The 27,092-nt window shown below is 42.9% G+C and overlaps 1 protein-coding gene across 8 annotated transcripts in view; it reads right to left on the reverse strand.

Annotated features, from left to right (window-relative positions):
* Smyd3 (SET and MYND domain containing 3) overlaps positions 1–27,092 on the reverse strand; it is a 715,019-nt gene that overhangs the window by 128,298 nt on the left and 559,629 nt on the right. For all 8 annotated transcript variants that reach the window (XR_010043331.1, XM_063236766.1, XM_063236765.1 and 5 more), the window contains 2 exons: positions 15,840–15,927; positions 9,833–10,007 (listed from right to left, as the gene is read on the reverse strand). Coding sequence is in view for 7 of the 8 variants with exons in the window: in XM_063236766.1 (XP_063092836.1) it covers positions 9,833–10,007; positions 15,840–15,927 (263 nt within the window). In the remaining variant the exon portion in view is untranslated. The remainder of the gene's footprint in view (positions 1–9,832; positions 10,008–15,839; positions 15,928–27,092) is intronic.

Genomic DNA, 27,092 nt, shown 5'->3' on the forward strand with positions numbered 1-27,092 from the left:
ATGCAGCACAAAGGCAGGTTGCTGCAAAGAAAAGACCATAGCTTTCTGCGTGTGGCAAGCAAATCTGGGTTCAACTGGACTCAAAATTTTTTAAAGAAGCACAACCAAAACAAAGTGCATGACCCTGTGGCTTGAATTTGAACTGTGGCTCTCTGTCTATGGAGTCAGAAAGTCGTGCAAGTCCTCACCCTCCTGTAGAAGACAAGACAACTACTGTGGCCATGAGCATCAGAAAGATGAACAAGTTCCTTGGACCACTCCAGGCTCTTAATACATATCAGCAATTACTTCTCAGTTTAGGGAGGTTGAAAAACAGAGGCGAGTTCTTCAAGTCCTTCACCTATTCTTCAGGAAAGGAGATACTAACAAATAGCTGGCAGATGCTTTTACAATTGCTGAACCTGATTTATCTTACTTTGGGAGGATATTACAGTGATCTTTCCCATTATAAGTGAGAGCAGATTTGTTCCTCTTTAATTCTGAAGGGCAGTGTTAGTATGATTGGTGTTCTTTGTGCAGCAAGAGCAATTTCCATCATCCATTTCACTCTCTACAGTGCAGGGTGCGTCTCCTCTGTTCCCAGAGCCCCTGCTGCTGCTTGTTCCGGGGCTGTAGCAGCCCACTTGCTCTCCCAGCACTTGGCTGAGCCAGTTCCCTGGAGTATATCAAACAATGAGAGTACCGCACATTTTCCCAACCAGTATGCTTTTACATGCTCAAAAGCTTTCTATTAACTAGCTTGGAGGATATTTTTCTTGCTCATAATAATTTAGCTATTTCACAAATGAGGAACTATAATTTTGGAGGACATTTACTCCCCATTTTTCATCTCTTCAAGGACCTCTGATTGTTCCTTACAAATGCTATCATCATTCTTTGAGGTTGGGTAAATCAGTTTTATTTGTGCAATTTAATTGAAGTCCATTCATCTGTCCTTAGAGAATTTCTGAAAATGCACTATGGACTTCATTCAAAATACACAGATAAATAGCAAGGAAATGTTTTGATCGACTTTTTCTTAAAGTCGCAAAGTGTACTTTTTGTAAAATTAAAGTGGCATTAATCAAAATTTTTTTAGTCTTTCAAAGCTATACCCATCGTTTCCGATTTCACAGGCCTGCATGATTTTCTGTCTGATTCCCCACAGAAGAAAATGGGATTTCCCCTCTATTTCTTCCTTCCAAAAGGTGAAAGAAAAAAAGAAAAGAAAAGAGACAGCAGCTTTCACCTGCAGAGGTAGCCAAGCAAGAGATTGATTCAACAGGAGAAAGTCAATGCATCCCAAAAGATTCCTTAGGATTTGATATCCTGCTGCTTAGGGCACAATTTGTTGTAACAACAAACTGAAGATTTTCTGTCAGGAAAGTCAAAGCGCTCAGTGATGGCTTATGAAAGTATAAAGAAAAAGTGAGTTAGAATGGAAAATGTTTTTATCCTGGAAATGATTTCACAAATAGAAGACTAGAAACAATTTCTCAGGTTATATGCTTTGCTCATATATTCTGTCGAATATGAAAAAGGAAATGTTTTCCTATGCTGCTTACCTGTGCAGAGTGGCTTCCTGCTTGTTCCACATGGATGCTGTTTACAGGAATCAGGTAGATGAAACAGAAAAAAAAAAAAAAATGTCTGTGTCCTGCCTGCTTTGGTGGCCCAGGAATGAAGGCAGCTTGGAAATGAATGGGGTTGGTACAGTACAGGAGTAGAGGGGAACAGTATTCCTACGGAGAATCTGCAGTATGGGGAGTAGGCAGAGGGAAAGCACATGAGCCAGAATGGAGACAGAGAGGTCAGACAAGAAGACAACCGGCTGCTGTAGGCCCTGAAGCATCAGAGTTCAGGGAAAGGACTTCTTCCACAGAATGTAAACACCAGTGCAGAGGGTGAGAGCTACAGGTGGGTTTCTGCTTTCCTTGATACCCTCCTGCTCTGAGGGGCACAGGATTGGGTCCCTCCCGTTGGGAGAAAGAGTTTCATTAGAGGTATACATGAGTGTGAGGCAGAGTCTAGTGGCTCTGCTCCTGTTTTGAACTTTCCCCAGTAGACAAAGCACCAGAATGGGTAATGCTGTCTCTAGGAGTCAGGTATCTCCCCAGAGCATGTGGCTCAAAGGGGAGCTTGAGAAGGGAAGGTAGGACTTGGGGGTCAGAGAAACAGGGCTTGCTGAAGGATAAATGGAGGAAAATGGCATCGAAAGAACCCTTTTCACACTGGTTAAAAAAGTATGAAGACTTCTAATTACTTAGAAGGGAGAATCCTCCAGCTGCTGGAAAGAGTAACATGTATGGAGCACAGAGGTTGAGGCTGGCAGCACTGCCACTTAGATGATTTCGCTAGACATCAGTGTGTGTCAATGGACTTCTTCCCAGACCCCTGTGTACTGAGGTATATCCTCGTAGAAAAGCACCTATGAAGAAATGTTCCTCATAGAAAAGTACAGTCCCCTGCAAACAACAACAACAAAGCAGGCAGTCACTTGATCAGCACGTTCAGACGCTGTTTATCTGTGCATTTGGAGTGACTGGGTAACACAAGGAGACAACATCTCTTCATCAAATGAGCTGGACAAGAGTGGTGACAGGGTCTCTCTGATCAGAGGTGTGCCCACCATAAGAGTAGTGTCTTCTGTGTATGATGGCAACTGTATTGCCTAGATATGCCACCGACAGAAGGAGAAGTCTCCAGGCATGAGGATTATTGTACATTTCTTAGTCTGGGTTTAGGTTTAATGCAAAGCAGCAAACTGCAGTATTATTAACCCCAATCTGACATTAGCAGCTCTGCTAGTCACTGACTGGTGATGACAGAACAGTTGTATGTTTTTGGAAGTCTTGCTTTGCCTTGTCTTGCCTTGCCTGGGGGCTCAAGAGCCAGGAAGACTATGGGAAGGGATCCAGGTGACCCAAGGCCATGAGGTTTTGGGCAAAGAGAAACTAATATCCTTGTCCCAGGTAAGGACGGCAGGTAAGGAAGGGGCTGAAATGTGAGATGTAAGTGGTCTCCTATTGTCACAGATCACACTGGCCATATACACAGCACTTGACAGCATATTACAGGCTTTCTCAGAATAGCTCATAATGGTCCCAAGGCTCACAGAAATGCCACTGCATGCAGATGCATAATTTTTGTTCATACCTAGCTACCTAATAAGTTATAGGCAGGCCTGAAAAACCTGAAAGGGTAGTAGGTAGGTTATCTCTTGGGCCAGAAAATCACTTTATACTTTATGAACAAGGTAGAAAAGAGTTTAAGGATTTAATTTTAAGGTTATACCAAAATAACCCACGAAAGGCTGTACCCCAACAGAATGCTAAATTCCAAAAGAAGGTATCTCCTGGGGGGGGGGTCACCTAGCATCCACCCCACTGGCTATGAGCTGAGTCTCCAGGACCACTGCAGTCACTGCTAGAGGCTTGTACATGCTACACTGGGCTACTGGGTACTGTGTAGCTCCTGAGCTCAAGTGGAAAGAAACTGAGAGAAAGAAATTTTTTTTCCTAGAAAGACAGTTGACTTTCACTAGGTCTAAATTCATGGTAAGTAAATGCAGAGGAAGCAAGCCTTGGCATCAGTATTCTCTAGGAATGGAGATCAGGAGGCACTGATTGGCCTGGAGATAGCCAGGGTTATGAACTGAATTAGAGACCCCCAAAATTATGGTGGAGCCCTACCCCTAGACCTCAGAATGCAGCTGTATTTTGAGATGAGGTCTTTAAAGGGGTGACTGGGTTAAAATGAGGCTTTGTGAGTGAGCCCTACTCCAATCTGATTGGCAGTTTCACAAAGAATAGACTGAAGGACATGGAGAGACACCAAGGGTGCACATGCAGAAGCAGACAACCATGTGAGGACACACTAAAAAGACACCTTCGGCTTCCTGACCTTGGACTTTCAGCTCCAGAACTGTGAAATACTAAATCAGTATTGTTTAAGCTACTTGAGCTGCAGTATTTTGTTAGGGCAGCCTGCATGAACTAACGTGGCTGGGTTGGGTCAGGGTATAGAAGAGGAAGCAAAATGGGGATTTTTAGTTCTGAGAATATTAAGAGGAAGACTTCCAAAATTAGAGACACCATCTCTCTATATAAGGCTTTGAGATGAGTTCAAAATCTTGAAATCAATCAGAGCCCCAGTGGATATCAGCACTCCATTCTCTTAAAGGACTCTTCCATCAGCACTCAAAGAGTCTCACCCATCACTTGCAAGGCCTGAGTTGGTCTCAAAAATTCCTCCTCAGGGTCTCAAGTGAGTGGTTTCCTGGAGATGCCCAAATGTGACATTACACTAGCTGCTGAAAACTGCAAGGTCTACCAGGACTAGTAATTCATCTCCTTTATTTTCTGCTATTTGTTAAGCACAAAAAATAGGTCCCAACCAATATTTTTATTGACAAAATGTGTAAGTACGAAACAGGAGACTAACATGTTCCTACTCAAATCTGCCAGGGTCCTTGCATCCAGGAGGCCATGCAGTAAGCATGGAAGATGGGAGGTATTTGTGGCTCAGAAGATATTGTGGCTGTCTTCTAAGGTCATCATCTGACATAGGGAAGACTGAGGTTCCTACAGATAGCTGATTTCCTCTATTGTTGATGAGGAAGTACACACACAGACCTGGCTCAGTGCACAATGCAACCTCAGTGGGGCCAGAGGAACTAGCGAGGTCTGTTTCCCTGTCTGAAAAGAAAACAGACTATTTATTTGTTTGTATTCCTGGCATGGAGGTGGGGATGAAGTTCTGTGAGGACTGTGCAGCGCGATCAAGAGTGAGGAAGAAAGGGGTCCTCTGAGAGGTGGGTAGGTAGTTTGTTGTCAGGAGCAACAAACACCATGGAGTTGTATGACAGAGGCTATATTTACTTCTGCTATGCATAGCATACGAATGGTGACACAGTGTCACTTCCCTCCCCACAGGAGTGTAGATGAATGTACCAACAGTGCTCAATCATTTTGTTTAATCCTTAGGTGGGAAATAGCAAACAGAGAGTAAAGCTTAGTCTGTGAAGCTGTCAGCTGATGCAGGCCTGTCTGCTGCCACCCGAACAGTCCGAATGTGGAGCACCTGTCAAGGGCAAGAGGCTTGAGGGGGCAGCTCGGGCACAGACTGCTGCATTTGGCAGAGCAGCTGATCCAGTGGGGATGGAGGGCCAGAAGCTCATGCTGATTCCAAGCACAGATTGTCTTTGGCCTCTCACCCAGAACTAAGACCATGAGCATGGTCATTCTCACGTAACTAGAGCGAGGCTCAACACCACACAGCACAGTCAGGCAATGACTGTCTTTACCCAAACAAGCTGGCTTCATCTCAAGCTAGGTGGTCAGTGCTAAAGGGAGGCAGAGTATTTCTGAGGAGTGGACATGGAAGGAGAGCTCTCTCTCCCTGATTCCCATGACAAATTCAGCCAGAGAATTCACTCACAATTGTGCCCATAGTACTCTCCCTCACCTGTCCCCAGAAGCTCTGTATTGTCTCTAAGCGTCCCTGCACATAAAACACAAGTTACCAGGGTCAAGCTCAAGACAGCACTTTCATATTTATGTGCTGGATTGTAGTCATTACCATCACCTACTTCTGCCTTTTCCTCCTCCCTCTTTCACCTTCTTCACTGTTTTCTTTTGATCTATTTTTAGATCCTAAATTAAGACTCTCTCCTATCCCTTAGAATCAAATTAAAATTCTGTGTACTAAGGATTAAATTCTAGGTGCTTAAGCCTTGCCAGATCCCTTGCCCATCACAAACAGAAAGAAGTCCTGATTTAGAAATGCCAGGTAACTCAGTATTACCCTTCCCACACACATAAAGATACTTAATTGAAAACTACAATGCGGAAAGAAAACAATTAAGTGGCTAAAGGATTACTGCACACATCAACAAGCAGACGATAAAGCATATGTTCATTATTGGGTGAAATAATTCTGTAAACCTCACCACAGAAGATGAATGACAAACAACCAGAGTAAAAAGAATGCTGGGTGAGGTTCAGGGGCCATTTCCTCCTCCCGGGGGAGACCTGCCTCTGACTGATCCCGAGACCCTACCCTGTGAGCCCGCTTAGGAAAGTTCTAAACTAGGAACCACAGCCGAGGCCCCCGTCTAGAAATGAGTGTCAATGACACATACACAGACACAGCATCCCACCACACCTGGGCAACACAAGCAGAAGAGGAGTTGTAAGTGCGGGGAGATGCCTGCAGCTCTCACCTGCCCAGGTCTCACCACTGTACGTGCACCTGGTAAGCTCTGCTGGCTCCTGTACTCGAAAGCTATACGACCGATGACAAGCACCCACAAAAGAACAATTGTAGGCCCTCAGAAGAAAAGCCAGCTTGAAAACAGAGGAAGATCCCACTGTGATGAAACCTTACATTTCATCAGCTGACCTGCCAAAGCTTCCGAGGGAGAAGTTAAAAAATTACTGGCGAAATGAAAACTGAGGCAGCTGCCGTGTAATCACAGGCAATCTCCAAGTGACACGCACCTGACTTGTAAACGTGGCAGGCCACCAGCTGCCAGCTGCATTTCACTCCGCTCTTCCCATCCGGCCCTGCAGTTTTTCTGACAATAAAGTACAGAACACTATCTGAGATGAAATCCTCCTCTAACAGCTCTCTTTTGCTTGGGGGATTTTCTCCTTTTCCTCTTTCTCTAACCACAGCACAAGGACACACGTAGCTACAACTCGCGTATGTCCCAACATTCTTGTTCTTCCGAATCTTCTCGGGTACCTCAACAAATGTGCTCCACAAAAATACTATTTATGAACAGTATCAATACAAACAACTCTTATCCCATACTGAAGGCTCTGATCAAGGAAAAGGAGAAAGCCTATGCATATTTTGAAATAAATTTAGATCAGGTGTGATAAAAATCAGTGGCTATCATCTTTTCTCATACTCCCTTGAGGAAAGCCTGACATTTTGGAGAGTGTGAGACACAATTTTGTACAGTATTCAAATTTAAAATGAGCATGGCTTATGATGCAGCTAGTTGACACATGGATTTACCCTATAGATTGAGTCCCAGTGGTACACAAAGATACAAGTACATGAATATTAATTAAAGTATTGTTTGGTTCACAGAGCAACAAGCTTTCTTCACTTTTTAACACAGTGCAGACACATGTCTAGATAAGCTCCTGTAGCTATCTCATTCTTTTTAAAAGACACGTAACATTTCCCTCCCCTTAGTTTTAGATTGGTCCCTATTCTTTCCACTTTTGTTTACACAATCACAAATATATACACATAGTCACAGAAGGTACAAGCTAATTCTAAGGTTAAATCTTTTGTTGTATATTACTTATTTCCAGTCACTTGCTCAGTAATCCAGGCCAAGCTAACTGTTCAAGTCCTTGGTTAAAGGTGAGCAAAACAACCACCTAGATCAGCTGCTGCAGGGCAACTGTGTAGACCAATGATGGCACTAGTGTGAATCTCCTCATACACACGTGAAGGACGAAGGCTACTGCCAGCTCCCACATTCCCACCTGGTGTGCTAAGATTGATAAAGGACTCGTAGGGCATGTGGCCCATCTGTATACAGTTATTGTCACTTCTGTCTGAGCTAAACGGAAAGGGGACAAGATACGCCAGCACTTACTGCTCCCATGTCTTCCTCTACAAGTTTTATGAAAGGGTTCAAATCCCACTCACTTGAAGTAGATCAATGCAGCATGCTGCAGAGAAACTCCTGAGCAAGCTCCAGGGAAGAGAAAATAAGGGAGGCTTCGAAATTTGTCACCTCGTGTAAGAGCAAAGTACATATTTATGGAGACGATGTGAGCTGCCAAACACCATGAAAATACAACTAAATGTTTTCCATACAGCAGCGAGTACATTCTGGCTAGGCAAGGCCCTTTGTCAGACTCGGGTGTCAGGAAACTCAGTTAATTAGTGGGTGAGGTAGAGCTTTTGAGAAGCCTCAGTAGATGTGGAGAAAAGCAGATGAAAAAATATATATAGAAAGGACGTTCTTGAAAGCATGTGGCCTTCTTTATGGAAGTGGCAGATTGAAAGTTTCTATGCTTCTCCAGTGGCCTGAGTAGGGTGGCCTACATATTAAGAGAAAGGAGGATGAGGTATCAGAGCAGATAGCTGCCAGGGCACCTGGGGCAGGAGGGCTTTGCTGTTTTGCAGCTCCCAGCTGGAATCTGTCCGGTCACCCAGACCAGGCCCAGCTCCCAGAGATATAACTCCAGCCACCCTAACTCGCCTTTGCAACTCTGAAGCTCTGAGGAAGAGACCTTATCTCTCCATATTCAATTCATGTTTTCTGAGAACTCACAAGATTCATCACACTGAACAGATAATTGACTGCTCATGGGAAAGTTTATAGTCTCATGCCTCAAGGCATTCTCTTGTAAGTTTGATTAAAGCTGACTCACAGTCTGGATTGCCAAAGTTGCTCACCCACAAAGCAGAGAAAGAAACTATCTCTGAAAGTCTGGAAACACCCGCAGGGTCATACGGCTGCCACTAACTGGCTGATGGACCTCTGCCATCCACCCGGCTGATGGGGCTTTTGCCATCTTTGGGATCTTCTCTGTCTGCACCAAGCTCCTGCCCCTGACTGGCTTCCTGACCAAGTACCTCATTTCTGGCATCCTGCCTTTGTCTGTACAAATGTTGCAGACCCTGAACACATTTCTCTTGTCACGTGGCTCCTGCTCACTTCCCCTCCCTGTTCTCTTGAGGCTCTTTCCTCTAGTGAGGATGGGGAGCACCCTGAGCTCTGCTCCGACCCCCTACCACTACTCCCCTGCCTACTGTCCCATGTTATACAGCTCTAGACCTGGTTTTCCCTTTTGGCCAATACTGTTTCCATAGTGGATATTTTAACATCCTCCCAGAGAGGCACTCTTGCTCTCTATTGTACTTTCTGAGTACCAAGCACTTATCTAGGCACCTTCTTATGAGTGGTGTTGTTCCGCCCTACAGACTGGGTTTTTGCAATTTCAGATTATAGCTCAGTGAAGGCAAATCTTTTGTAGCTTTCAATGATAACAAACAGCTATGGCACACATGCCATGGGTTTGCCAGCACTGTTTTAGCTCATATGACTTTGTATCCTCTGTTCCTCTCAGACTGATCTCAGTCTTGACTTCCACAATTAGGGTTTCTACCTATAACAAGCTGAGGCCTCATACCCATAGGCAGCAAACTGTCAACATTCACTCTAACACCGCCCTCCCTCCCAGAGCTCCTCCCAGTCACAAGAACCTCAGGGGCAAAACCCCCACTCATCTGGAGGAGCTGAGGTAGTCACGAAGTGGTGAATCACCAACACTTGCTTCACCTACTTGATGACCCTTTGAGCAAGGCAGTCTCTCTGCTGCGCTGCCTGGGTCACGAGGCAACTATGAAAGCAAATGAGTCAAGGGAGAGTACTCTGGGGACCACCAAGTCTGACATATACAACACTTTATTGGGCGGATACAGGGCCCCACACTAGAAAGCTTCACCAGGTCAGCACAGGCTTGAAGGACACAGTGTCCCACCTATGCTAGGGCTGAGCTGGGTTTTGTCTCTGGCACCCCGAGCTTGCCTCTGTCATGGCAGCACACACTGTATTGTGATAATCTGCTCCACATAGAGACAGTGTCTAGTCTCTGTGCAACTACAGAGCCTGACATCCCGAAGGAGCTTTCCAAGTGACTGATGAATGCGTATGTAAATGAACAAAGAAAGGAATAAAACAAGGAACAAATAAAACACTGATTGAGAATCAGATGGGAGTACCTAATATAAAATAGTAATCCGAAAGACTTTACCATGCGTCCTTCACCCAGAGTGCAGACGTTCTGGGGGCCTGGGCCCTCTCCCTGGGACTCACCTGTAGGGCTCCATGGTCCGAATGCCGTAGAACAGTGCCTCCTCCAGCAGGCCGAGGTTGATGCAGGCATCCATGGCGCAGTCAAGCACCTTCAGCTGGTAGATGTTGATATCAGGAAGCCGTTCAGAGTTGCTGCTTATGATCGACTGGCACATGGCCAGAACCTGCTCCCACTCTGTTATTAACCTTAGTTAAGGATTCATTGTCTTCATCAGAGGAAAACAAAAGTAAATGAGCTTCTTAAAAAGGCTGATGAGCTCCCGGGCACAGGAGAGAAGGATGTACCCATTATTTTGCACAGATGAGCTGCCTGAAAACATACTTGAAAAACAAAAACATGTAAGTGGCATCTCAGTGCAGTAAATTCTGTTTACATTAACAAACCATCTTCTAACCAAGCCTGGGTTTTGGGAGATTACATTTTCCAAAGAACCACTCTTTCTTCACTCTCGTACAGGTTTTCTCTTCAAACCTAGTCATAAAATGAATGAAGCAGTTCATTAAACTGGGCTGAAGATTTTGGTCCATTTCAAATTATTTATTCTGCTGGTTTCTGTTTAAAAACTGATCTGAAATTAAAGAAGCTGCAGTAAGATTCCTTTTACAGAAGGAGGAACATATGTTTGCTTCTGTCATTTGAGACTTTGGGTATACATGAAACTAAAAAAACACACACAACCCACAGGCATGTGCTGGGGGGGGTGATTTGAAGAAATTCATTTCTGCAGGACCATATATTTAATTTTTCAAATTATAAAGCAAAAGTGATCCAAATCTATACTTGACCAAATAAAGAGTATCCTTATTTTAGGCCCTTAAAGAAAATATTAAGAACACAGTTTACATATAAATTGTAAGCACGGGGAAATGATACTTCAAAACAGGCAAACCCAGGAAGATCTAATGTCTCCTTAGCAGTATGGACTTCCTTGCTAACCATGAATCAAACTCAATCTCATGGAACCTGAAGGTGACATCACTTTTTCTTTCTTTTTTAAGGGATGGAGTTTTGCCATATAGGTCAGATTGGTCTCCAACTCATGGACTCAAATGATCATCCTGCCTCTGCCTCCAGCCATCCTGCCTCTGCCTCCAGAGTAGCTGGGATGACAGGTGAGCATCACTGTGTCTGCCTTTTAACCTTACTTTTTGGACCTCTTACAGAGGCAGGCAGAGGACTGAGACCCTGGTGTACTCAAGGTGCCTACTTTACGAGCAGAGCTGAGCGTAAGGCTAATGGGACCCCAGGACCTCACAGAGTCTTTACCCTTGCACGTGGAGCCAGGAGGATGCTAGGCTGGGACTGACTCTTCCCCTACCCTGCCTCTACCTCTACTCCATGCAGCTTTACACTCATCTGCTTTCAAATGTTGGAATTCCAATTTGGGGGAAATGTCTGAAGATCCCAGACACAGCAGAAATGGCACAGCTTTTGACTGTAGACAAAGCTGGATCCAAATCTTAGCTAGTTCTGTCATTTTTCAGATCTCAAGTTCTGAGAAAGCGGTGGTTTGAGATAGGCCAGAAATAAAAATGCCTAATGTCACAGTAAGAAGTTAGGCACTGGACGTAAAGTAAAAATATTCTTTATGTGTTCCATCATGAAGTAGGCAGAGTTCTGCGTGTCATGGGCACAGTGGGCAAACATTTAGTGGCACACACAAAGCCCATGCTGCACAGACACCAGGGCCCTCCTCCTTCCTTGTGGTCATGACCTGGAAGCAAGTATAGATTGAAGGAAAAGAGGGTAGTGGACTTGGCTTGATGGAAGCTCTAAACCCCTACCCCCTCACTCCCACGTGACCCAATCTCTTCACAGCCCAGGTTCACTCTTTCCCTTAACTCACGCCTCTGCACTGCTGTCCTAACACAGTAATTCCTACCCTAAGCAGACAGACTGCTGTGTTCTACAATGCTCCCATAGCCCTCTCTCCTTTCCCCTCAAAGTGCTGCTTTCCAAAGTGCTTGGAATATTAGCAAACCCAATCAGGCCACTTGTGTGACTGGGGCTAATAACTTCATGAACCCTCATGGGAAATGTATTTCCCTGTGAGCAGGGGCAGAACACCTCACCCTAAAGCATGACTTCCTTGATGAGGATTTCAAGCACCAGAGACCCCTGTTACTTTAGGATGAGCCCTGGCTCTCAGCAGTTTGCTCTGGTCCCTGAGGGGATCCATTTATGGAAAAAAAGTAGGTTAGTGATTTTCTTTTGCAGACATCTGGCACAGATGTTTAAAGTTTACTGAAGGCATTCCTCCAGAGGCTGGAGGATGTGGTATCTTAGGCAGTCCACTGATTTTGTAACAGATTGCTGGGTTAACCTCTGTGGCTTTTCATTCCAAGATCAGATATCTGACTAACTGTCAGGAGGAATGGCTGTCTCTTACACAATGCTAGACATTTCTGTGGCAAAATTTGCACCTTATTGTAACATTGTGTTGTTTGACCTCCACTTTTGTCTACTCATTTCTATGCACTACAACTCATTCTAAGGAGGTTTGAGGTGACAAGACTCAGAAGCTGAAAACCAGATGAGACGCTCTGCAGCCCTGCATAGGAACACATCTACTGTATCGCTACACAAGCTGGGAAGACTCTGTGCCAATTTCCCTCCACAACATTGGCAGCCGTCTCCTGGCAAACACGGCAAAAACCTCTCCTGCAAAACACCCAAGTGTGAGAGAAAAAAACAGAATAATCTTAACTAAGAGGCTTTCCCCTAAAGCTAATGCAGACGTGTATTTGCTCAAAGATTTAGTTGTTGGCATCTGTGTGGTATTCACTACAAGTCACTGTTCTGCAGAGGGGAGAGTTCTGGGCTGAAGGAGGCCTGCAGAGCCCACCCATAGAAAACAGATTACCATGGGCAGGAAAGATAACCTTTTTTCTGATTACTTGTGAGTAACTAGAAGAGGATTAGATGAGAAAAGGGAGTGAAGTCAATCCACTTGGGACTTAATCAACTTGAGATGCAAAGACTATAAGAACACAGAGCCCTTAAACATACACGCATGTACTTTCCTGCTTAAAATCATCCTGGGGTCCCCTCTCACCTAAAAACCCTAATCTGCACAGGGCACTAGGCCTTGCTGTGCTCCCCCTCCTTTAGTACAGAACATCTGGCCACCTCCCTGCAGCATGCCATCTTGTGCTCTGTTGTGTGCACAGTTACTCCCTCTGTTGGACACCCCTTTTCTTTGCTGGCCTACTAATGGACACCTACTAATCTTCCCAGGCACAGATCAGCCATCACTTCCTCTGTGGAACCTCCTTTAATAGCCAAGAGCTGAATGCTGTTATCTTTGGTGCTCCCTGAAATAAATATGTATCTTGCCCAAAATATTGTATTAGTCAGCTCTGCATCACTATAATGAAATACTCAACATAGGCATCTAAAAAGGAAGGGAGGGAGGTTTACTTTAGCCTGTGGTTCTGAAGGGTCAAGTCTAAGACTTGTCTCTAATGAAGGAACCAATGGCAATGGCAGGAACACATGTCAGAGTGAGGAGGAAGTGCTCACACCTCAAGGCAGGAAACCGAGAGATATCGAAAGAGGAGGATCTCACAGTTTCCTGCAAGAGTATGCCCCAAGACCTAAGGACTTCTTACCAGGCCTCACCTCTCAAGGTCCATGGTATCTCCTATCAGCTACTCTGGGAACTAAGCCTTTACATAAGGATCTTCGGAGCACATTCACCCAAGAACAGCATGTGTACATCTATAGTTTACTGCCCTGCTATGTAGGAAGAGTTGTGAGTGTGAGGCTGTGTCTTCTGATTTCTGCCTGGGTCATTAGGTGGATTATGACTAACAAAGTACCTAGTAGTTATTGGTAAAACTTTGTACAGCTGAGACTGGATCATTCACAGACCCTAAATCTGCCACAGGGGATCACAGAGAAGAAGTCTGATTCTCTCAGTATAATGGCCCTGTAAGCCCACAAACAGAGACCTCTCGCTCGCAGAGCTGGCTGTTTTCCTGATGTCTTTCATCTCACCTGGAGATGGGCTTTCAAATCTTTCCTTGGCTCTGGTTCTTCTCCTGAAAACTTATCTCAGTTTTTCTACATCCCTCTTAGTGTGTCTTACCTCAAACTGAATGTAAAATTCTTGCTCTGACCAGATCAGTACTATCTACTTTTTCAGTTTATGTTCTACATTTCTCTGAATACACCCTAAGACCATGGTCATCATTTGGTAGATTATATCACAGCCTATACTTTATTACAATTTACTGTTAATTAAACTTCTAAAATTCTTTCTTATATTCTGCTGCTTAGCTTTCTGCATGTTTATATACTTTGATGTTTTGACCCAAATAGTATATTTTATATAAACTCTGGTCAAATTTCACCTTTTGACACTCATATACCAAACTTTCAGGACTCTTTTGAACTCTGATTCTGTCATCCCAAATCTGCTATGCTTCCCATCTGTACCCCTTTGGACACTTGATAACCCTGTGTTCTGTGTCTCTATTCAAGGTGTTACAGTTTAGAACTAAAATGTCCCCCGCAAAGTTTCCGAGATTGCTATTTGATTGTGGGGGGATTAATTCACTCATGAGTCTGCAGCTGAATGTGCTGTTTAGAGGTGGAGCCTGTTGTTGGGGGTGACTGTGGGTGGGACCTGGAAGGATGTATTCTTGTTCCCAGCTCCCCCCCCCCCCATCTCCTGGCCGTCATGATATGAGCAGTTTTCCTTCTCCAGGTCCTTCCACCTGGCAATCCCCACCTTGCACCTGGCCAAACACGGACCAAATCTTCTGAAACTGTGAGCCAAGATAAATGTCTCCTCCTTTAAATTGTGGGTGTCAGGTATTTTGTTCTAATGATGGGAAAGCTGACACAAGGTACTGAATCAAATGCTGAAGAGAGCTGAGATTGGAGCAAAGTACTCCAGAGTGACAGTGATCTAATTAGCATCATTCTTCCAGGACAGCTATTTGACAATTTAGTAATACACCTAGTTCTGCTATTGTCTATCACAATTTTTTTACTCCTCCTTATATATCACTTTATGAGATTTAGATACAAATTTTATCAAAGAAAACAAGACTTTATGGGTATATTTTCTCTTAATGAATCCATACAGCATCCTGGTGATCACAGCTTTCTTTCCTATTCCTTAGCAATTGCAGATTTTTTAGTAAGACTGCTAAAAAAACAAAACAAACAAACAAAGCTTTAATTCTTAAAACTATATACTTCATCTCTAGAAGCGGAAACATCTATCAAGTTACCTTTCCTGTTTTTTATAATGCTTTTTAAAACATTACTTGCTATGTAGAAATGTCATTTGCACATTTTTTTTTTTTTCTGGGACATAAGCCAAAACATCTGAAGATCTTTTTGCAATGGTTTCCAATTTTTTGTTGGAAACCTGTGATTTTTCTTTGTCACATTTTTGCCCTAGTGAAATTCTTTCCCTCGGAGTGACCTCTCACTCACCCTCTACCTATGCAGGCTTATCCCTGACTTGGGACATCTTTCATGTAGCAAAACATCAGTGGAGCTCCCCAGATGACTTCCCTCATATGCTCTCTCCCTTTTCTCTGAACTTTGACCTACTACTTTCAATCAAATGTATTAAGCATCAACTCCCACTGGTGCTGTAGTCATGCTTCATATGCTCTGAAGCTTCTAGTGTGAGGGTCAAGAGTATTAAATTATAAAGATTCTAAACTATTCTTTCCTAGAGGTGAACATGGTTATAGAAGGTAGGAAACCTTAAATGTATGTGTACATATAAAGAGTCTGCCACTCACTCTCCTACTCTTACTGGCCATACTATCTAATGAGGGTAAGGTATTCATGCTTATTTACTACAATCTCCTCCAGCCATTACCCAAATCTCTGGCTGGGCCCAGAGGTGTAGTTATGGCCAGGGAATAGAATGAACCTTACAGAAAAATCAAGTCTCACCCTTGGCCTCATTAACATCAAGCTTCAGACAATAAAGAAGTAATCCCAAGAGTCCAACTCAACTTACAGGTGAAAGGATACTCCAATGTGTCTTCAGTTCTTCAATTTTTTTCAGAGATTCTTGCACTCCTTTCCATACTTGCTCATCACCAGTTAGCATATCTGCATCCTGCTCAGGCCAAAACAAGAGGAAATGAAGACAGACAATTTAATTAAAAACTGGCCAAAGGACCCATGTAGACATTCTACAAAAACGATATAAAATAGCTTATAAGCACATCAAAAGATGCTTGACATGACAATAATCAGGAAAATACAAATCAAAACCACATTGAGGTACTATTTCATATCCACTAACATAGCTATAATAAATGGCAGATAACAGGAAATATCAATGAGGATACAGAGAAACTGAAATGCTCATGTATTTTGGTAGCAATGCAAAATTATATGTCTTTGAAAGGCAACCTTTTCAGTTCCTCGAAAGATAAACTACAGAACTACCACACTACCGGGTAGTCACCATATTGATAATTCCACCCCTTATAACCAAGATAAATGAAAATGTTGAAAAAAAAACCCACTTGCACACAAATACTCAGTTCATTACAGCCAAAAGGTAGAAACTCAAATGTCCATCAACTAATGAATGGTTAAATAAATAAGATATGTATGTAGTGGAACATTATTCAAAAATAAAATAAAAGAAGTACCAGTACATGCTACAACACGGATGGATGCTGAAAACATTACACTAAGTGAAAGAAGCCAATTAAAAAAGACCACAATGTTATACGATTCCATTTGTACAAAATATCCCCACCAGGCAAATCCATGGAGACAGTAAGTAGAATAGAGGGTGCCTATGCTTAGGGTGATGAGAGAATTGATGAGTGATTACAGTGGGTAAGGATACTTTCTTGGGAAGATAATGTTCTAAAGCTGACTGGCATGCCTGTTGCACAGCTCTATAAAAGGGACTTAAAACCATTAAACTGTTCACTAAACTGACTGAACAGTGTCATATGTGAATTATATATCAACAAAGCTATTATTTTTAAAAGTAAGGAGAAGACAGATAGTATCTATAATTATTTGTCAAGAGGCCTTCAGACAAACATTTTAATCAAATATGGTATCACTAACCAAGGTAGGAAATAGGAAGACAGATAAACTATACCCATGTGGACCAATTTTGATTTCTGCAAAAATTAAAGACAAATCAAACAAAACACCTGATATTTTAACAAAGGAAATCAAAATACACCTAGGAGCTGCCTTGTATTGCAAACACCTGCGCTCCCATTTAGTTAGCAGGTCCTCTCCTGTTTGCTGCTATGTCTCCAACATCTAGCACAGTGCTAAATGATAGGTATTCACTCAATGCCTGTGAATGAATGTCTGAAAACCATGTGTGTGGCAGAGCACAGCACAGCACTGGTGGCTTTACTAAAACTATTCCCTTGCAACTTTACACAGCTCTGTCATGTATGTAAGACCATGCCCTGTGCAGTAACACAGGCAGTGAATAAGCACAGTCCACCGAGTCAGGCAAGAAGTAAACACAGTGTTTAGAATGAAAAACAGAAATAAAACCAACAGGAACTAAACCTGATTTTTACCAGCATGCAACAATTCTAAGCAATTTAGAGGTAAAATATGCTTCCCTTCCAGGTCAGGGGGCAGCTGCATCTCCTTTCCCTGATTTAATACCAATCAACTGCTGAACTTAAAAACTAGATTCATACACACTGCAACCTGCTCAGAAATCAGAAGTGTATAGCCAAAGTCTAAACCAGGTTTGCTTGATTCTAAAAGTCTCTGTTCTTGTCTGCTTCCATTATGGAAAGCTAAGCATGCTCAGCGAGTCTTAGTTTTGTATCTCTGTGCTGTCCAACATGGCAGGCACTAACTACATGTTGCAATTCGTATTGAAATAAAATAAAATAAATACAATTTAAAAATCATCTTGCTGCAGCAATCACAGTTCAAGTGCTCACAGCCCCATGTGGGTATGGCTACTACCTGGGACAGCACAGATGTGTAACCATATTGTCACTGAAGAGAGCTCTATTGGACAGCACTGCTTTACAGAAGCTGATCAAAGGTAGGAACCATTCAACAGAAAATATTCAATAACTATGTGATCTACAGGTGTCAGAGATGAGAATCACTGGAGGGAGTTAAATCATAGCCAGTATGGGGGCGATTGCAAAGGTGAGAGAGCACAGGCCTTTTCAAGCTATTTGTAGCTCCCTGGAGATTCCCAGTGTATCTCTAGGAGGAAAGAGTGCGCTTTCAAGAACAGCTGCCAGAGAAAGCCCATGTGACTGGTGGAAAGATACAGATTACTCATGTATGCCAGGATAGGAGAAAAATAAAGCCTCTGAGAATAGAAAAAAGATGTGTGACGGTTGTGTGAGTACATCTGTGAGCCACAGAGCCGAGGGAATCTGTGTATGTGCTTTGCACATGTGTGCCACAGAAGGTGGATATGAAGAAGTGTAGCCTACTTCCTTTAGGAAATTCTAAATACACACCAAGTTCCTGTGCATAGGAAGAGGAGGATAATCAACGTCTCTGAGAAAGCAGACAGCAGTCTCCTGCTAAATTTCCGCTCTAAGCCCTTATTCATCTCCTAAAGTTTCAGTTCTGTCATATTCTCCTGCTTTAACAATCAGAGTCACCCATGATTACATGTTCCCATTTATGTTTTATTACTGAAATTTCAAATCTAAATCGTAGTCTGCATAGGGACAGTGGACACCTGCTCTTCTCGTGAAGGTATCCACGTCCTGAGCCCCAGAACCTGTGATTATGTTAGCTTATATGGCAAAGGAGAATTAAGCTGTAGGCAGAATTAAAGTTGCCAATCAGCTGACCTTAAAATAAGGAACTATCCTGCACTACCCAAGTAGGCACCATGCAATTACTACTACAGCCTTTAAAAGTAGAATAGGAGCCAGACCTAGTGGCACACTCCTGTAATCTCCACACTCTAGGAGGCAGGAAAATTGCAAGTTCAAATCTAATCCTGGGCATTTAGTAAATTAGTGAGACCCTGTTTCAAAACTAAAAAGGGCTGGGGTTGTAGCTCAGTAAGAAAGCTTTGGGTTCAATCCTCAGTTACCGCCAAAAAAAAGAGAAGAAGGAGGTAGGTGAGATCAGAATGAAGTGCTATGAGGACTTAGCCACAGCAGACTGTGAAGATGGAGGGAGAAACAAAGAAATATGAGAGGCCTCCAAAAAGTGAAAATGGCAAGCTCAGATTCTCTCCCGGAGCTGTCAGAAGAGTATAGCCCTACTGAGCTCCAATTCTAATACAGCAAGACTTGATTCAGGCTTTTGACCCATAGAAGTGTAGGATAATATATTTGTATGGCTTTAGGCCACTAACTTTATGATCATTTGTTATGCAGCAATAGGAAACTAATACAATCCCCAATATGACTTCTGTACTATTTCTGACCACTGGAGCTTTGCACATCTCCCTCCTTGCATTTGAAATTAATTAATTTAATCACTCACTTTATTCATTAATATTTACTGAGTACCTACAAGGCACTGTTGTAGCCACTGGGAGAGTCAGTAAAGAAATCAATTATAGCACTTATACCTAAGAAATAAGAGGAACACAGGGCATCAGAAACACATAGATAACGCAATATGGCAGAGAACAAACAAATACAGAAGCAAGAAGAGAAGCACTAGCATCAGGGAACTGTTAAAACAGGGTGGCCAGAAAGGTCTTATAGAAGATGGCATCTAAGCAGAGGTCTGCAGGTGAAAGCTCAGGAGATAAGAGGACATAGCAGGTACAACAGAGCTGAGGCAGGAACAAGCCCAAATAGCTTCCAGGAGCAGCATGGAGGCCAAAATGGTCAAGCTGGGTGTTGCAGTGCACGTGCCTGTCATATCTTTCCCTTTAACTGTAAGTTCTCCACAGCTGAACATAGGCCTTATTCTTTTTTTCCTGTCTCTTCAAAATACTTAGCAAAATACCCTATAGGTACCAAATGCTCAGCTGAACATCTGTAAAAATGGATTTAGAAGAGATCATGTTTTTGTAACTACTTTGAATATGTTATTATCTGGGTGTCTTGTATACATCTCAGTTAATCCTTATAACATTCTTGCAGGGTATCTATACCTACCCATTATACAAGGTCTAAGACAGTCCTGAAGCTTAAGGAAATGATCCTCATGTCCTTCCACTCCGAACTGCCAGAGGCAGTATTTAAATCCAGGTCTGTTGATCCTGACCCCAATCCATTTCCATCTTGACTACCCTCATGCAATTTGAATTGGTTTTTCTCCTGGGCTTGCTTATAAGGTGAGACTTATATTTGTGGAGCTAACACATTTAAAATATTGTCAACTATGGTTCCGAAGATTTTCCTAGCGCTAAAGGACAGTGAAATTCCCCTCAACACGGAAACCCCAGCAATTCTCATATCCTTCTACCAAGCAGGGTGAGATCAGTGCCAGAACAGAGCAATTTCATTATATTCATAACTAAATCCACATCAGCAAACAAAACAGAATCTGGTTAGCTGTTCTTTTGGGTTGACACTAAGCCTTTATTTACTTAACAGAAGAGCAGGCAAGCTTTGAAATTGCTTTCAAACATTCAGAAACAATAGTGACCAGAAGATTTTGTACTGCAGCTAGACAAAGCCACACTTACAGTTAACTGTCAACCTCCTGGAGGATGCCATTATGGTAAATGTTTCTTGCACTTAGCCCCAACTCGCTTCAGTCCTGAACAATCCTGACTCTTGTGACTCTGCAGCTCCCGCTACAGCCTGCGCTGGGTGTGTCTCTTCTCTCCCCACACCCTAAAGGGGGAAAACATGTGGTCGCATATCTCTGTAAACAGGACATGAGCGTATAAACTGAAAATATACCTATGGAAACACAACTTAAGTCTTCTGTTTTAAATTTGCAAATATAAGAGTAAGTTAATATGCTCTTCTTCACAGTTCCTGTTTCTAGTATTTATCATCCAAAGCCATTATCATTTGAGACAAGTTACTTAGGGCAAAAAAATCCTCCTGAATTTCAGCTTTACCAATGTAAAAGACATTTGTCTTTAGAAAATGGAAAACGTCTGATTTACAGTTACATATTTTTAAAACATCGAAAGTCCTATTGTGGGCCCGCGTGTAGCACAATGGGAAAGCACTTGCCTGGCACCTGAGTGCCCTTCCCTGCAACAGGAGCCAGTGCTCCTGACGGCTGCCCTGCTCCTTCCACCTGCACTTCACAGGCTTGGCAGTGCCAGCCAGTGTGGCTCCACCTCTAGTCACCACCTCCTGCACAGTTCTGCGGAAGTCCTAACAGACTAGACTTCGTTTCAAAGAGTAATACACAGAAACAACTCACTTACAGCCAAATGGTGCCTCCTATTTTCAGGTAAGACACTCTCCTTCAGTTTTTTGCTCCTCTCTGCTGGCTCAAGGTCCTTGCACACCTTATCCCACTCCATTCATTCTTGCCTCACAACTCCACACCCCCCCCCGCCCACTCGTCACTCTCTCACTGCTGATACTCCTACATTTCCATCTCAGTCCTCTCCACTCTTTCCTGAGTCCTGTGCTGCATTGCTTCCTCCCTTTGCGACTCAACTACCCCTCTGCACTCTATCAGGAGACCTCTAATTCTGCCTTCTTTGTTCGACAAACCCTGGATGCCTTTTTAACACTGAGGTGTTGTTAATCGTCTACCTGGTTGTTACTCCCACTAGCTTGTCCTAGAACCCTAAGAGGAGCCTTGTTCTACTCATATCCAAGTACCCAGTACAGTGTGGTAAGCTGTAAAGTAAACGTTTGGTTAGAGACTGACTGATCAAGGAGAGGCAAGTGGCCTTCCATAATCCACAGATAATAGTATTACAGAATAAAATCACTTATGTTTGCAAAGAGAACCCCAACCAAGGAAATCAAGGTTGTTCTTTTCATATCACGCTTCTACCTTAACTCCTTCTACTTTGACTCGCTTCTACACATGACATCATGATTATGTTGGAAAAGGATATGTTCCCACTGTGACAGTGCCAAATGCTCAGATACCAGTCATAATTTAGAATCCAAATGTGATTCCTTCTCCCAGCATAAAAAATTCCCATCCTAACTCAGGATCCATGATGCCTTCTGAAAATAACATCAAAAGCTTTTTAGGGAATGGACACAGCACTCCAGGCTTCTACCTCAAACATCAGCCTTAGTCTTCTGGGACTGTTTGCCAAGAGGTCCCTGGCTCCATCTATTCTGGACGGATCAATGAGGCCATCTATACTTCCTCATATTACCTGCTAAATCAATATCTCAGGGGTAAGTTCTTTAACTGTAACAATGATATGAGGTAATCTCATCACCACATGGAAGAGTGTCAGTCACCACAATTACATTCAACCAGCCAAATGCTTCTTTTGGGTTTCACAGTAGGAAATATACCTCCCAGCTATCAGTAGTTGCTGTGAATTAGAAATACAAGTTTCTTCAATAAAGTGTGGCTAAAATTCAGCAAAATTTATTATGTATATCCTTGGGAAAGTGACCAACAGCTCTATCAGATTAAGCATCAGATATATCTACCCAGATCCACCTTGCAGCTGAAACACTCAAACAGATGTATTCACTTGGCTCACACGTGTTTAAAATGAAAACTCTTGCACTGGGCTAATTTCAGATGGTTCTCATTAAAAAGAAAAGGAAAAGGAGAAAGGCAATCTGCTTTTTAATACTTCCTGTTACCCACTCCTCATATAAACTCTAATTAGATTGGATCGGAAAGAGATGAGTATAGATAGAATGGGAAATAAAATTAACAAACATTTATAAACTTTCCAGTAAGTCCATAATTGTAGTATTGTATAAAGAGGAAAGATTTTTTTTCTGTAAAGAGTATAATAATGTTTAAATATAGTATCTGTACTCTGAAGAGAGATTGAGAAGTCCTGAAATTCAAATTATGAGGGAAACAAAGTTTAATTGTAATATCTTTGACTATAGTACTGTACTTCCTGAGACTAATAGACTAACATTCAACATTATTCAAAATCTTTATGATTAGCACAGAACATCTCTGCTGGAACCAATTTCCACTTCCTTTGGCAAAAACAACTGAAAGCAGTTCAGACTGAACTTGAGGGAAAATGGCTCTTTTTAAAGTGAAAAAAACAGTAGGTCAGAATAGAGCATTCACTATTGTAGCAGCCACGCACCTGTGATAGGGTATAATGGGTGTTACAGGCTGCCGATTTGTTAATCGGCAAATATACACAATAACTAGAACAGGAATGCCGAATATGGAGTCATAAGACGTGATGTTGAATCCTTTCTCTATAGTTATATGATCTCAGCAATATTAACTTCATGAAATCAGTTTCCCTAGAGCTGCTGATCCTCTGAGTAGCTGCACCGTCTGACCCTTTCCTTTGCAACCGCTCTACAACCACTAATGTCATGAATGCACATGGTCTGAGTTTTCAGCTTCCAGCCAACAGACATTGATTAGAGTCAGCTCTATTTGGTAGGAAGGAGAAAAACAGGCTTATCATAGCGGAGGAAAGACCACTTTAGAGTGCAGACAAAAGCCCAACTGTGCCATGCCGCAGGTCCCATTTGCTCCGCCTGGAAGGCTCTTCCTTAATTTAGTCATTCAAGCAAACTCCTCTCATCCACCAAGAACCAGACCAAAAAGTTTCCAGCGTCTACCAGCACAATCCTGGGTATGCTTCCCACTAGATTCCAGGATGCTTGCCTTAGCATCTTGTAACAATCAGTATAACTAATGCAGATAAAAAGGGTTTCACCACAGCGCTGTTACTGGTTCACAGGTTAAACTGGCTTGCAAAGGTTACCTTTTCACCAGTATCATAAAACTGAGATCTCAGCATCTATAACAAATGTTCACAAGCAGGATGCAACAGAGTTCTGAATCCTGGAGCCAAACAGTTACGCAGAGCAATTTTAAGAGTCCAAAGTAGCTCAGCGGCACAAGCGCCTGCCTTGCAAGCCTGTGGTCATTTCGAACCCTGGTACCGGTAAAAATACAAAAAATACAAAAAAAAAAAAAAAAAAAAAAAAAAAAAAAAAAAAAAAAAAGAAAAGAGTCCAAAGTTCTTATTTCTTTGCCCCTCAGCACTCTCCCCTGGCTGGTGACCCCAGAACAGATGCCCTCTTCTTAGTGTAGAAAGCATTCTTCTAGCAGGCCAGTCTTATCATCACCTTGGATCTACTGGAGTAGTACCTGGGCAATGAGAAAAAATACCCCTAAGTTAAAGGAGAAGTTTATTTTAGCTCACAGTTTGCAGAGGTTTCAGATCGTAGTTGGCTGACTCCAAGGAAGGGCAGCATGGTAGAGGAGCATGGCAGGCAGGAGGCAGCAAGGCTTCCTTTTTCCTTCTTCTTCCTCTTAGAGTCCACCCATGCTGCCAGCCTATCTACTGGTGCCACTCCAACCAGGGTGGGTCTTTTCTCTTTAGTAAATCCATCACCTACCCCAGAACTATGCTAAACCCATGAGTGGGCTGATCCAGTGCCACATGCCCATGATCCAGTCACTCCCCAAAGCCCCACCTTGGAGCATATGAAGTTTTGGGGGTACATATAGATATATGCCACAATGAAATTCCACTAAATTCCACTGAACATTGCTTGCATATGCTGAGAAACAATCTGTCCACTGGCAGCACTACTTCATTTAGCCACCGCTGGACTTCACGTTCTCCCTGTAGCTGTCACCATTTGCTAAATGTCCATTTAGCTTGCTCTCTCAGACAGAAATATAGCTCTCCTGTAACTATAAATGTTTATATGACCATATACTCTAACCAACTGGAAGTTAACCTTAAAGCTCCAACTACCCAGAATCTCCAGGAGGAGGAGAATGTTCCCTTCATGATTTCTAAGAAATGGACAATAGCCTCGTTGCATAAAGTCAGCCCTTCTAGAACCACCAAAGCCTTTCCCAGTTACCTCAACACTTTACCTCCTTTGTGCTGCATCGTCCCATCCCACAGCAGAAAACTTCTTTTCAGAGAATGGTTGTTGGCTTGTATAACATCAGGTTTACTTGGAATAAAAGAAGCATCTACACATTTGGGGCAGTTGGGTGCCTACCCAAGTCAGTGGTGCTTGCTGGAAATCAGCCTTACATGCAGCGTGTTGTAGAAAGCTGGCATGACTGGTTGATAGACAAAGGGAGTCAAAGATGACAACAAGATACTCAGGAAGGAGACATCCCCTTGCAGCCTCCCTCCACACCAGGAAGATAAGTTCCTGAGAAGATAAAATGGGGATTATATGAAGCAGAAGGCTACTGGCTTGGCTTGCAAATGCATATTCAAGCAAATTCTTTTCACATTTGTGGAAAGGCTATCAAATGGATGGATTGTGCCATAGTAAATTCATACAGTTCCTGGCAGAGTCCTGCTAGTCTCATTGCAAACACCACAAAGTGGGAGGTTTGAAACTCTAGGACAAGGCAAAGATTTAATCAAAGTGTTCTAACGCCAATAGCCATTAAGAGAAGATATGAGAAGGTACACCCCAAGTTTCAGGGCAGGTTTTATTTAATGGAGATCAAAACCACAGCTCTCAGCTCCTCCAATCTGCCACACCTCCATCTTTTGTATTTTCTTCTTGCATAGCAGCTGCTTTCACTTTTCTCTGCAGACAGAGAGGAAATTGCTTTAAACCAAAGCAGAGTAGATTCAGGTTAGGCTTAAGGAGCAATGTCCTAATAGCAAAAGTTAGGATAAAATAGATGTGGTTGACCCAGAAACACTTGAAAATAGGATGAGCACTGGGGCAGGTGTAGCTCTGTAGTAAAGCACTTCCCTGGCATGCATGAGACCCTGGGTTTCATCCAGAGCGAGAAAGAGAGCAAGAGAGACAGACAGACAGAGACAGAGACAGAGACAGAGGACGGCACATCTTGAGTTTTGTGCTCCTGGCATACGTATGTGGCAGGCAGCATAGTAAAAGTAGGACTGAGAAGGTGGGACTCCAATCCCAGCTCTGCTGTGGCCAGCTGTGAGGCCTGGAGGCTAACAGCACCTCGGGCTGAGCTTCCCCAGGTGAGAACTTGATTAAGGTTGCCATGGAGATGGAAACTAATCATTCCACTCCATTAATCACCTCTGAAGCAGGTATCTGCTGTGTTTGAGGAAAGACTTGAAATTCTGATAGAACAGACTTTGGGATTTGTGGTTATGCAAACAAATTGCAAAATTTTTTCCCTTTTTTGTTTTTGTGGTGTTAGGGACCAAAGCCAGGGCTTTGCACATGTTAGGTGAGCGCTCTGTCACTGAGCTATACCCCAAACCCCTTCACATTCCACTTCCTTCACTCTTCATTCTATTATAAACTGAGTTCTCTCGCATAGAAACTACCAAAGCTGAAAAAGAGTATGCAGGACAGAACAAAGAGAATACCCAGAAGAGTACAGTACTCTTTGACAATGATTATTTAATTCACAGTTGCCCTCTAACATTTGTGTAATGATTGTTATGGGCAACATTCCAAATCAGAAGAATACTGTATTTTCTTTTCTGCTAAGCAGGCACATCAGATTATCCAAACCAAGGGAACAGTTGAGTTGGGGTCCACACTAACAATTTCAGAGCACAAGTCCTGGATATAAGTCTCTATGCACTTTTCAAGGAGGTAATCAGAGGAGCTGACCAAAAGAAATTATTTAATTCAACCTCAGAACCTGTCCCTTAACATCAGTCAATCCAGTTTCCAACAGCTTCTCCTAATTTTTCAGTTGAAGTGTGTAAATTCCCCAGGGTTTACTAATCTTAGGAAGACAGCACTGAAACCCCAGACCATGTGTCAAATAACCAAGAAGTTAGAAAAACAGTATGTCAGTTTGAGGGAAATAATATTGTAGCTTTACTTAATACACAGAAAACAAAGAACTCAGAACTGTACTTTTCCTCCCAGTGGAAAAAAGGCCAGTGTTCCTTCCATTGTTCTACAGCTGTAAAGCTGTGAATTAATCCACACGTAGCTCTGCTCCTGGAGGCAGGAGTGGGGGATGCCAGCATACTACCATTCCTGGGCAGTAAGCCTGGCAGGGAGACCAGGTTTGAGGGGGACAGATGAAGTAATCGGATTGCAGAATATAGAGCTAGGCATGGTGGCACACACCTGTAATCCCAGCATCATCCCAAGTTTGAGGCCAGTCTGGACTACATAGTTGTGAGTTTAAGGCTAGCCTGAACTACATAATGAGACCCTGTCTCAAAAATCAAAACCAAACAAAAAGAATAAATTTCAGACTCTATCTTTTTTTGCCCCTTTTCATCCCCATGAAACCCTG

Source organism: Cavia porcellus, unplaced genomic scaffold (genome assembly GCF_034190915.1).
Source record: "Cavia porcellus strain 051 isolate PalLab524CR breed Dunkin Hartley unplaced genomic scaffold, mCavPor4.1 scaffold_26, whole genome shotgun sequence".
NCBI classification, from domain to species: domain Eukaryota; kingdom Metazoa; phylum Chordata; class Mammalia; order Rodentia; family Caviidae; genus Cavia; species Cavia porcellus.